General features: G+C 41.8%; 1 protein-coding gene across 2 annotated transcripts in view; it reads right to left on the minus strand.

Moving 5' to 3' along the window:
* The window catches only part of KANSL1L (KAT8 regulatory NSL complex subunit 1 like), a 98965-nt gene that overhangs the window by 37497 nt on the left and 48355 nt on the right, over nucleotides 1-13113 (minus strand). For both annotated transcript variants that reach the window (XR_013347541.1, XM_077830415.1), the window contains exon 6: nucleotides 9736-9940. Coding sequence is in view for 1 of the 2 variants with exons in the window: in XM_077830415.1 (XP_077686541.1) it covers nucleotides 9736-9940 (205 nt within the window). In the remaining variant the exon portion in view is untranslated. The remainder of the gene's footprint in view (nucleotides 1-9735; nucleotides 9941-13113) is intronic.

A 13113-nucleotide genomic window follows, 5' to 3' on the forward strand; every position in this document is an offset into this window, starting at 1 on the left:
AGCTCTGTGTAAGCTCAAAAGCTTCTCTCTCTCACCAGCAGAAGCTGATCCAATAAAAGATATTACCTCACCCACCTTGTGTCTCTAATTAGGCGCACAGACATTTACTAGTGTGGACAGATTAAACACAAAAACCCAAATAGCAAGAATTGTGGGTTTACCTGGGACGTTATGTGAAAAGCTACCAAAATCAAATGTCAAGGCAAGAACAATTACTTTTCCACGTCATTATTAGCCACATACACTGCAGCAGACAGCATAGATAAAATTCTAAAAAAAACACTAGAACATATATCAGTCAAAACCAGTAACAAAATGGGAACTAGGGGAGCAACTGAAAATGGTACTATAAGGATGAAAACATTTTATTATTTGGCCAAGTTGAGACTAGAATTTAAAAGCTTTGTGCTTTTTTGCACACAAAGTAAAAATACTCCTTTGGAGAAGTTTCATTTTGTTAAGTTGCAGTCCTCTCAACACATTGCTTTACGGAACTTTTAAGTAAGGGGACTGCATACTATCACAATTACGAAGTGGGGTCAGACTGCAAGAAACAACCACTGGATGGCTTAAGACAAGATGCAAGAACAAATTGGTGACATAAGCAGCAGGAGAGGAAGGAGAACGATAGTTATAATGATAAGATCCTGCAGCTGAATGGGTTAGCTAGTGCACAATTTGATATCAATTTAGTTTAAAGTTTTTTGTGTTGTTTAATTAAAATTTCTACCTCTGCCTAATTTAAAAAATAAATTAAAAAAATAAAAAAATTCAAACCTCTTCTGCTAGTTTCCAGGGGTTATTTTTAATTCTGCTTTTGCATATAACTAGAAATATATTTACATTTAAACCTCTTCCTATTACCAGATTGGCTTTTTAAATTATATTTATCATTTAAAAAAGCTAAAATAATACCGAGCAATACAAACAGCTCCCTGATTGAAACCTCTCTCTTGTCCACTCTCCACAATTTCATAACTCCATTCTCCTCATAATTCATAAACATTTACATAGCTCTCAATACCACAGTGGGCAAGGTAAGTTATTATCACCATTCAGTGGATGCAGAAACACAGAATCATAGAACTGGAAGGGACCTCGAGAAGTCATCTAGTCCAGTCCTCTGCACTCAAGGCATGACTAAGTATTATCTAGACCATCACTGACAGGTGTTTGTCCAACCTGCTCTTAAAAATCCCCAATGATGGAGATTCCACAACCTCCCTAGGAGATTTATTCCAGTGCTTAACCACTCTGACACTTAGGAAGTTTTTCCTAATGTCCAACCTAAACCACCCTTGCTGCAATTTAAGCCCATTGCTTCTTGTCCTATCCTCAGGGATTAAGAAGAACAATTTTTCTCCCTCTTCCTTGTAACAACCTTTTATGTACTTGAAAACTGTTATATACATATACAGAGAAAGTTTATAACTTGCCAGTTGTTAAAGCAAACGAGGGGCAAAGTCACAGTTAGAATTCAGGAGCTCTTGAGCTTCCAGACTAACACACGATACAGCAGAATCTCAAGAGTTATGAACACCTCGGGAATGGAGATTGTGCATAACTCTGAATAAAACATTATGGTTGTTCCTTCAAAAGTTTACACCTGAACACTGACTTAATACAGCTTTGAAACTTCACTATGCAGAAAAAAAATGCAGCTTTTAACCACCTTAATTTAAATGAAATAAGCACAGAAACAGTTTCCTTACCCTTGTCAATTTTTTTTTAACATTCTCTCTTTTTTTTTCGTAGTTTACATTTAATAAAGTACTGTACTATACAGGTGTTTTTTGGGTCTCTGTTGTTGCGCTGCCTGATTGTGTACTTCCAATTCCAAATGAGGTGTCTGGTTGACCGGTCAGTTCGTAACTCTGGTGTTCATAACTCTGAGGGTCTACTGTACTTCCTGTGTCTCTGATGTACTAAAACATACTAACCTGGATCCTACAGTTGAATAATTGTTCAAAAATCATCTTGATGAACTGCACAGATGCATTACAATCATAGCTTCTATTTTGAAAGATGGTTTGCTAAAAGTGGCTTATGTACTGACTCTTGAGGTCAAGAAATGGCCTAATTTTCTAATACTGTAAGGTCTTTTGAACAATGAAATAAAAATAGAATGAATACGCTTCCAGAGACAAACCTATCTTGCTTCAGAGTCTAACAGATGCTCAGAAAACTGGTATTTGTTAGGGTCTGTAATCAGAGAAGAGTCTTCAAGAGAGTCTCGTTAGGAATCAAGAGAAAAACTGATTGCAGAGCAAGAGAGACCATTCTTCTCACCTACAGGTTAGTAGTGGTACTCAGTCATGCTGAACAGGCAAAGCCTGGCCCAAAGGGATGAACAGGCTCCTGAGGATATTAATCGTCAGCAAATGGTTATAATAGAGCCTGATGACCCATGTCCTATTATATTTATTTGTTATCCCTTCTCCCCCAACCTCCAATAGCCTGACTGTTAGTCTCTCCCATCTCTTATGCCTCATCTTTCAAATTGTACAGATTTTTGTGGCAGGGACTGTCATTTACTATGTTTGCACAGTACCTACCTATCACAAAGGGATCCTACCAAGTTGTGTCATTTATTGTGCTACCACAATATAAATGTTAAATAATAACAAATGATAACAGAATCCAGTAGAGGAGGAGGAAACAAAAGGAGCTATTTTCTGCAAAGAAGAAATTGGCAAAACAGAGGCCAGTGTAGAGACACTGAGTTGGAATAAGCCCAAAGAGATTCTGGGACACAAGAATCTGAGAACTATCATGAGTATTCTATAGCACTGTAAATCTACAGAGCACGGCACAGAACACAACACACATGAGCCTTCTCCCAAAGGCCTTACAATCCAACTGACAAATGGGACAAGAGTTCAGGAATAAGGCAATATGAACTTTAGCAATGCAGAGATTAACTAAAAATAGCTTCCCAAAAGATCATGGAGGGATGTGAAGGGCAAGAGGCAGCATTTGGCAAATGGGAAACTGAAAGCTATTCCAAGCATATGGTGCCAATATAAAGGGGTGCATAAAATTGCCTATGACCACAGAATAAAGCAACCCTGTTCAAACTGAAAGAACGAGGAGTACTTGTGGCACCTTAGAGACTAACAAATTTATTTGAGTGTAAGCTTTCGAGGGCTAAAGCCCACTTCATCAGATGCGTGCAGTGGAAAATACAGTAGGAATATATCTTGATTATCACTACAAATTTTTTTTTCTCCTGCTGATAATAGCCCACCTTAATCAATTACTCTCGTTAGAGTTGTTATGGCAACCCCCATTTTTTCATGTTCTCTGTATATATCTTCCTACTGTATTTTCCACTGCATGCATCTGATGAAGTGGGCTTTAGCCCACGAAAGCTTATGCTCAAATAAATTTGTTAGTCTCTAAGGTGCCACAAGTACTCCTCGTTCTTTTTGCTGATACAGACTAACAGTCTACCACGCTGAAACCGTTCAAACTATTATACCAGAGTTACTTGATCCCCTCAATTTAGGAAGTCAGACATAGTGGATGCTGCTAAGCCACAATCCCAATGTTAACAACTTTGCTTCACAGCAACATTTTGTTAGGAACCAATCCTGTCTCATCGACTTTAATGTTAACTGGATTCGGCTACTGGCAATAGACATACCACTTAGCAACAACATTTTGGAAGATAGGCCCCAGCCACAAGCAGGTTTGCAGAGCTGCAGCCATGAAGGAAGCACTTCCTTGGCTGCAGCCCCACACACCTGTCCACAGCCAGTGCTCAGCACATCCCAGTGCTTCATTCTCTATCTACAGCCCCACAAACCTGCATGTGGCCTGGGACCTGCTGCCGCATAGGTGGGTGTGGCACCCACATCACCACCCAACAGGGGGCTTCTGCCCGAGTCCTGGTGCTGTGGACTGGAAGATGAGGTTGGAAGGGGAGGCTACGGGCAGAGCAGCAATAAGGAGGGGGCTGCAGCCTGGATGCTGGGGCTTCCCACAAGGAGCGAGGTACTGTGGGCCCACAGAGCCGCACAGTACTTCTCCCTGCATGCTTCATGCTATGCCCTGCCCTAACGCCAGGGACCTGGGTTCGGCACATCCCAGCACTTCCTTCCCTAGCTGTAGCCTCACGGGAAGGTTTACACTGGGATGTGCAGAGCACCAACCGCAGGAAGGTTTGTGGGACATGTCCCAGCGCTTTCTTCCCTGGCTGCAGCCCCACAAATCTGCCTTTTGCTTATTGGCAGCTCTCAGACAATAGCAACTTTTTTGCTGGGAACCAAGAGGTTGCTAATAAGTGGAATCTACTGTAATTAGTTATCTCAAAATACAATCTCAAATCTAGCTAGAAGGATACTTCAGACTAGCAGCCGTGGTAGTCTGTATTCGCAAAAACAAAAGGAGTACTTGTGGCACCTTAATTTAAATTGGTTAGTCTCTAACGTGCCACAAGTACTCCTTTTCTTTTTTCAGACAATGTAGTCACCTTTAAATTGTCTCAGTCGAACTACTCCACTGCATTACCTCATCCACCACCATTCTGGGGCAACGGCATCCTGGAGAAGGTTATTAAAATGAGCCAGTAAAAAACTGGAAGGGGACAAAGGGAGGACAAGCTTTTTTACTTCTCAGAAGGAAGACAGTCTACTGGTTAGGGTGCTAGCTTGGGACTCAGGTTCGGTTCCCTGCACGTTCACAGACTTTTGTGATCTCTGGCAAATCACTTAATCTCTCTGTACCTCAGTCCCCCATCTGTAAAATGAGAATGACAGTACTTCCCTACCTCACAAGGATGTTGTCAGGCTGAATACATTAAAGATTGTGAGGTGCTCAGATACTATGGTAACAGAGGCAATATAAGTATCCAAAATAAAGAGGATATGGTCATTTCTTGCTAGAGAGACCAGTATCACATTATTAAGTTGAATTAAGAATCCAGCATGAAACTTCATATATCCCTTTAAGGTGAAATCCATTTTTCTCTGTCCGAGATCAAGCAATCTATTGACAAACTGATAGTTGCATTCTCTGACAAAATAACGGTCAATCTCAAGGGCCAGTGGCCATTTTGCAGCCTCATCCTTAGAAATTCTGCCTAATCGAACAATCAGCCTGGGCTCATACTCTGTTCTTCTATTTCACGCTGAACAATCTCATCAATGGCCGGGTAACCAACCGTAGCGACTAAGACGAAGAGAAAGTGACAGAAAGGATGCTAGGCCACAGAAAGAATAAAATTTCTTGAAGGAAGTGATACACTGATGACAGCTCTTAATTCAAGGACTTGATATCTATTTAATTTAGGTTGTCAGAACATGTTTAAAATGCCCAGTCTGATTTTGTCACTGACTTCCTTGGCAAGATGTCTTTCCCCTCGTTTCCAGCAGAGGCATTATGTGCCTAGCATTTTCTTTCTTTCTCCTTCATTTTTAACGTTTTAATGAGTGTGACGTTTGTGAAAGGCCTTAGATTGACAGTGCAGGATCACCATCTCTCTTCAGGATCACCATCTCTCTTTTTTTTTTTTTTTAATTTTTTTTCTCCACAAGAGTTACAGCATACGCAGCAGCAGTGCTAACTTCTCCAGGTTGCTCCTTCAATTTGCCTCCACACCAGGTTGGAGAGAACTGCTCTAGATGCAAAAGTTCAGTGCAGTCTTCTGGGCTCATGTAATCCTTGGTTCCTCTACTAAGATTTCCAGTTAGCGCAATAGTGATAATGACAACGGTCCCCTGGGACCTGGATCCTATCTCCGTATCCTATTATCAACTCCTTGGGCTTCCCATACTGTAGGCTCCTCCTTTGCAAAACACTGCGAAAGTGCTGAGACAGAGCCTAGTCAATAAAGAGAACACCATCCAAGCAAAGGATTCAGAAATGAACACATCATTTTGCCATCTATAAAAGCCCACTGCTAAAATTTAAATTAATCTAAAAACTGGACTCTGAAAAGACAACTAGGAACTGAATCCAGAGATCCAGAAGTGGCCACATTCTGGCCCACATTAAGGTCCCTTTGGGCTGTAGAAGTGACATAAAGGAACCTTAAAGCCATCCTAAATGAGTACATAAGGATTCCTAGGAGGCGAGGGAAACCTTCAGCTGGTGTAGAGCCTGCACAGCCAGCTCTTGGTCCCTCCCTACAGACGTATAGGTAGTGTGACAGGGTGGGGCCAGATGGCTACAGGAGAGTAATAGAAGGCAGATATATTATCCCCAGGTTAAGTAGGTCCCTTTTCCCTGGGTAAGGTAACAGGGAAGGTTCCAGAACAATCAGGAACTTTCTGAAGACAATTAAGACAGACAGCCATTTAGGTACCTAAAGGTACAGATGGCACTTCCGAAAATCCCACTAGGAACCTATCTTGGGATCATTAGGCTTAAACCCCTGATATGGGCAGAGGAAGGTCACTTGGTTTCATGGAGGATTTTGATATTTCAAAATTTAGTTTTGTTCCTATTTGGAAAAGCCTTTGGATCCCTGACTCCATGGTAGTCCACCTGACTGGCTGCACCAGATTAGAACACCTGCAGCCAATCAAGAAGCTGCTAGAATCAATTAAGGCAGGCTAATCAGGACACCTGGGTTTAAAAAGGAGCTCACTTCAGTTTGTGGTGCGCGGGTAAGAAGTGGGGAGCAAGAGGCGCTAGGAGCTGAAAATGCATACTGTTAGAGGACTACAAATATTATCAGACACCAGGAGGAAGGTCCTATGGTGAGAATAAAGAAGGTGTTGGAGGAGGCCAAGGGGAAGTAGCCCAGGGAGTTGTAGCTGTTGCACAGCTGTTCCAGGAGGCACTCTAAACAGCTGCATTCCACAGGGCCCTGGGCTGGAACCCGGAGTACAGGGTGGGCCCAGGTTCCCCCCAAACCTCCCAACTCCTGGTCAGACACAGGAGGAGTTGACCTGGACTGTGGTTTCATGAAAACGGCCAAACTGAGGGCTGCTGTGAAGCTCCAAGGCAAGCAAATCCGCCAATAAGCGCAAGACCCACCAAGGTAGAGGAGGAACTTTGTCACAGTAGGTATAGGTGGTTTCTTGCATAGGAAGTGGAGGGACTGCCAAAGCACATTGCATTCCATCAATTCTCACCAGCGTTATGGTTCCTAGGGAGCCATTACAATCAAGTGCAAACTACGGTGGCCAATCTGGGCTTGTCCAGACTAAGATTTAAGGTGGCAGGTAATGCGCTAAATAACGTATTTGAAAAATCCCAGTAGACAAGGCACACTGCCCTTAACACATAATGAACTGGCTGAGTTAAAGCCAAGGGTGGCAGGAATGGGGCGGTGGGGGGGGGGGGGAGGGGACGACACACACGGAAGGTCTTTTACTCAACTGTTTTAGCATGTTGAAGTCTATGCTATATCTGTAAAAGATGGCAGCTAACTCCTAACACCATGCCTTTAAATCCTAGTCTGACAAATTAACATGCAGCCAGGACCATCTCCATCCCCAGCCAGTCCCACAATCCAAGAAAGAAAAGGTGAGACAGAGTCACATTTGTCTTCCACCCCCTAGTGGCCCCATCCTCTGGTCCTGCGCAGCTGAAGCATTAGGTCACCACTTTTCTGTTCACACACATACCTACTAGTTTTACTGTTTTCTATGGGTTTTTCCCCTCTTTGGTCAGCACTGTAGTAACTTTGGGCCAGATATTCAAAGCTATTTAGGTACCTAAAGGTACAGATGGCACTTCCGAAAATCCCACTAGGGACCTATCTTGGGATCATTAGGCTTAAACCCCTGATATGGGCAGAGGAAGGTCACTTGGTTTCATGGAGGATTTTGATATTTCAAAATTTAGTTTTGTTCCTATTTGGAAAAGCCTTTGGATCCCTGACTCCATGGTAGTCCACCTGACTGGCTGCACCAGAGCCGCAGATCCTGGAGTCCCAGCTGAGCGAGGAGACTTTGAGCTTTGGAGCCAGCACTCTCAGTACCCAATGGGCTGAAGGGGAAACAGGAGCCTGGAAGCAGTTCTGCAGTAGCCCTTCAGGCAAGCTGCAGAGAAGCTGGGAACCTAGAAGCCTCACTCAATGGCAGCATGCCAGGTGAACCACAGAGAAGCTGAGGGGCATTGAAGCTTACGAGCTAGAACTCCCAGAGCTTGCAGACTCTCAGTTCCAAGCAATCCTCTAGAAACGCTGCCAAACTGCAGGAAGTCTGGAAGACCAGGCTGCCAAGAAGCTGAATGAGCAAGCTGGTAGGAAACCAGAAAGGTTTCAGAGAGAAACCTGCCTACTTTCCATCAGACTTTTGTCAAAATCAAGCCACCTCCACAAAACATTTTGATTTCAATGAATCAGCATTCTCCTATGAAAAAAACATTCTGTCACAGCATTTCTCACCAGCTCTACTAAATACCTTTGTAAATCTGGCCCTTTTTGCTGCAGAGAGGAGGAGATCTTTTTCTTAATCTAAGGAGAATATACTGTATAACAACTTGAAATTTTGCTTCTTATTGGCAATGGCTTAACCACACTATCTGTGAATATCTGTTCATATTCAGATTCAAAAAGGCTTGCTTATCTATTCATATGGTAAAATCCTGGCTCATTGATATCAATGGGAATTTCGCCATTGACTTCAATGAGGTCCAGATTTCACCCTCAGTGTTTATTATTCTTTCCCTTAAGGGGTTGTCAGTACTGCCATTATAACTTTCACATATCCATTGTATTTCCTATTTTCAGAGGTGCTCATAAAATTTAATTTGTGCGATTAAAGATGACATACTACTGGAAGTAATTAAAAATCAAAACAAATTTCAAGTTAGTATAAGCATATGTACACACAAAAAACTAGCGAGAGAGCAAAACAGTACCTTCCAAAATCCTAGTTCACTAATGCCCTCCTCACCTACACGCCAATCCAACTTTAGAATGGAAATGCTAACAGGCTGTGTTATTGTGATGCAAAAGCACCATTATAATACAGTGTCTAAAAGGTACAGGAAGGTCATGCAAAGCATCAAAATCCCTCGGGATTAATGCTGCTTTAATAATGACCTTACAACAAATTTGGAAAACAGCAGGTAATTCAACCCTTTAGGAGCAAGTGGCAAACTCACTCAGTATTCATAACATTTGGAATCACAGAGTACTCCTGGAAAAGTGGACATGGCTACAAACAGCATTTGTCTTACACAAGTAGCAGTCTAAAATAGATTTTTCCACATTAAGCATTTAATTCAATTCAGTTTCTTTGTAATAGACAAAATCTTAATGTATAACAGACAGTTTTAAGGCACTACTAATGCTATGAAGAAGCGAGCAGAGTTGGCTGGGAATGGCAAAAACGGAAACAAGATTAAGATATAGCAGTTTAATTTCCCACACAATAATGCACTACCAGCTGTGTAAACTTTCTTTAGTTAAACAAATGCTCTAAAAGCAAACAGCTAGCAGATTTATGTTGTAGCTTGTTTCCTCAGCAGTAAAGTTTCCTTAAAAAAATCGTTAAATCACCCCACCTCCGACTGTAAAATGAATTTAAAGATAACTGTAAAACAAATGCATGAATTTGATAAAGCAGGATTCTGAACAATTTTTATATTCAACTCCTTAACTATGAACTCCCGCTGACACAGCTAAACTCCCGTCACGTGTACTGCATGCTGTCTGAATGTACTGAACAATCAAAACAGCAGCATGTAATATACCATTATAGCAGACTGACACATACAGACACTGCCAGCTGGAATCTTTGCTTTTGTTTTCTAAAGGATAGGAGACAGCTCTACCTGTTGATTCCAACAACATGCACTGCTCATTCTGTATAGTTTCCTCTTCTGGAAACTCTGAAGTGGCCTTGTTCGGGCAGATGTGCTCATGATAGTTACAGACGGAGATCTCAGCCTTGTCCTGTCTTTTCTTCTTTTTTTGATGTGTTGATGATCAAGCAACTGGCTACTAGAAGATGACATTTCCTCTCTGTTGTCTGAAGCTCTGAAATGCCAGGAAAATACTGAAATCAGTCAAAAAGGTCAAGAATGCTCAATATATAAAGGCAACCTCTCACAACTAGTAGATTTACATACTAAAGCGTATTAGCCCCATAATTCTAGAGGCACCCAAAATTAACACTTGTGTTTTAACATACTACTTCAAGAAATCACAACTGGTGGCATAAGAAGTTTGTCACTGATTTATTAACATTACGAATTTCCTTTTGTGACACTGTAAGGAATTCTGTATATATCTTGTTCACATTTTCTTTTCTATTCCCAGACAAAACCTATGCGAAAACTGAGTTAAGGTTGAGAGTACAAAAAGTTTCTGGAATTGTAATACTTGCTTTTAGAATAACTACACCAACTCCGTTATGCATTTTACCCTTAATGCTGAGAACTCTACACCTCAATTCATGACATTTCCCTATTTATCCACATTCCACTGAAGTAAATGGAATTACACTGGCATAAGTAACATGGGATCAGGCCCATCATCTTGTCTCAAGGTAGCATGGCTACTTAAATTATTTTAAATTATTTGGCAAATGTAACTAAATAGAAAAAAAACTACTATAATCCAAGGCTCATTCAGAATAAAAGATATCAGCCTAGTGTGACACACTTGTATCAAATTATAAACTTAATTTTGTGTGTGTTCAACACATGTCTAATCTTGCCTAAGACAAACCCAAGGAATTGCATTCTAGACAGCTGCCCTGCCCGGGAAAGGTATTTAACGTCTTATTGAAGGATTATGCTGAGAAGCTATCAGCAATCTGGAGCCACTGGATTTGATTGTGTCTCAACTGCTGTCTCCGACCCTCAAACGAACAATGGTTTTTCTACACAGGGGCATGAGCATGACTAGGGGAGGGAACCTGGAGTCTTCCAGTAGAGCCAGGGTTCTTAAACTACATTGCACTGCAACCCCCCTTCTGACAATGAAAATTACTACATGACCCTAGCCTCAGCCCTGCAGCCTCAGGTGGGGGGGGCCAAAGCTGAAGTCCCAGGTGAGGAGCCTGTAACCGGAGTCCCATCACCCAGGGCTGAAGCCCTCGGTCTTTGGCTTCAGCCCCAGGCGGTAGGGCTTGGGCTTTGGCCCTGGGCCCCAGCAAGTCTAACGCCAGCCCTGGTGACCCCATTAAAACAGGGTTGCAACCAATTTTGGGGTCCCGACCCACAGTTTGAGAACCGCTGCAGTAGAGCACATGGTAAGGAGACAGAAATTCTATTCTATTCTGAGGAGCATTTACAGGAGAGAGAGAGAGAGAGAGAGAGAGAGAGACAGACAGACAGACAGACAGAGGACGAGAGGAACTCCACCCAGTCTGAACACAGACAAACCCTGGACTCCCAACTCTCAGATGAGGCCAGATCAGACCAGTATAGGGGGCATTGCCAGGCTTTTTGTTGTTTTCAAAGATCTGTTACTCAAGAGCTTTTAAGAATAGTCACTCTGGATTCCTTGCTTTGTTTCCAGGTACTGCCTGGCTTAAAATAGAAGCCCAGAGAGCCCTCAGCCTAGGAGCAGCATGTGTGAGTGGGAGGCTCTGAAGCACTGGTTTCAGGGTCTCGGGTAGCTGAACTGCAGAGTCCCATCCCCCAAGGAAAGGCCCAGGCACAGGGTCTAAGCCTGGGAATGTGCCTTACAGACTGAGAGAGCTAGAAAGAGTGATTAGACTCTGCCCAGACCCAGCTGGTTTTGAAGCACATTGAATCCAGCAATTAAGTCCCCTCACTGTAGGATAGCATCATCAATTCAGAGGGGTACTGGGCCAAGTTGTAACACCTAACCTCTTTCACATGTGGATTTCTCCAAACATCTCGCTAAACTTGAGCCATATGCACGCTGCTTATAAACCAACACTCATTAGCATGCAGTATTTTAAAAAGAAACAAAAAAACTATACTGTGAGAAAGTATTAAAAAGCCAAAAATAGTACAAAGCACCCAGAGACGATAATCATATATGACTGAAAGCAGCTAAATCGGTGTTACTAATTTAGAGCTGGTTTGCCTCATCAGACCAATTTCAATGCAGTATAAGAATCCAAAATACCCTCCACTTGGGTGGGAATGAATCAATAAGAGTGCATTTAACTTTTATAGTATCCTGCTTTATTTTGTTGCTGTAGCAACATCTGCCTGCAAAGTTAAAGGCTCACTACAAAAAGCATTCAAGTGTGCGTTATTTTTATAACATCAAAGACCACAAACAACAAAACATTGAATTGCCTGAGAAATGTCAGTAGATGAGATATTCATGCCCTGATTTCATAATAGGTAATCTGTCTGCACCAACTCCTGTTATTTTTTATCTTAGTTTGATAAAATCCACAAATCACAGATTGCTTATACAACTGTTACGTGATAACAGACAATAAAACAATAGAAATGAGCTCATTACAATACCAACAATCAATCTTTTCTGACAACTAGCTCTAAGCTGCAAAACGGGGCCCTACAAAATGGGACTGTCTGCCTATAAGACATTTCATTTCATATACATTATAAAACAATTGTCATATAAAAACGTATACTATATTACACACACGTACGACTTGGTATGGTATGAAGGGTATTCTTTGGCATGAGTCACAATGACCACTTTACTCATCAGTGATGAAGTCAATGAGTTAAACAGAAAATACTAAGTGCTAATAAAATCTTTATACCACCCAACGCTATCATGTATTCTGTACATATTAACAAAAATTAGAAAGTTATTTTAAAAATTGATTTCTCTTTTTTAAATGACTGTTTCCCTCCATCTGCAAAGCCACATTATTTTCACAAGCCCAACCACGCACACTTATGAAGACAAGAACTTCTTTTAAAGCCTATACAAATTTATTTTAAACAGTTTTTCTACACATAAAAATGTCACTACTTTATACACTCTGTTCCCTCATGACATGACTAACGTCCAATTTCCCGGACAGAGGCGGCCGATTTCTGGGATCCTTCTTATCCCCTATAGCCCACATCTCTACCTCCTAGACTATTATATGCCCTACTACACACTATCCTATGTTCACTTCCATACCTCACCAACCCTTGAAGTCTCCTTGCCCCAGGGACTCTTGCTCCTTCCCCATGTTCATGGTCACAAGCTCTTCTCTTCCATTCCTCCCCTTGACGTCTCCTCTTGATGTTCCCTGACTC

Source organism: Eretmochelys imbricata, chromosome 11 (genome assembly GCF_965152235.1).
Source record: "Eretmochelys imbricata isolate rEreImb1 chromosome 11, rEreImb1.hap1, whole genome shotgun sequence".
Lineage (NCBI taxonomy): Eukaryota > Metazoa > Chordata > Testudines > Cheloniidae > Eretmochelys > Eretmochelys imbricata.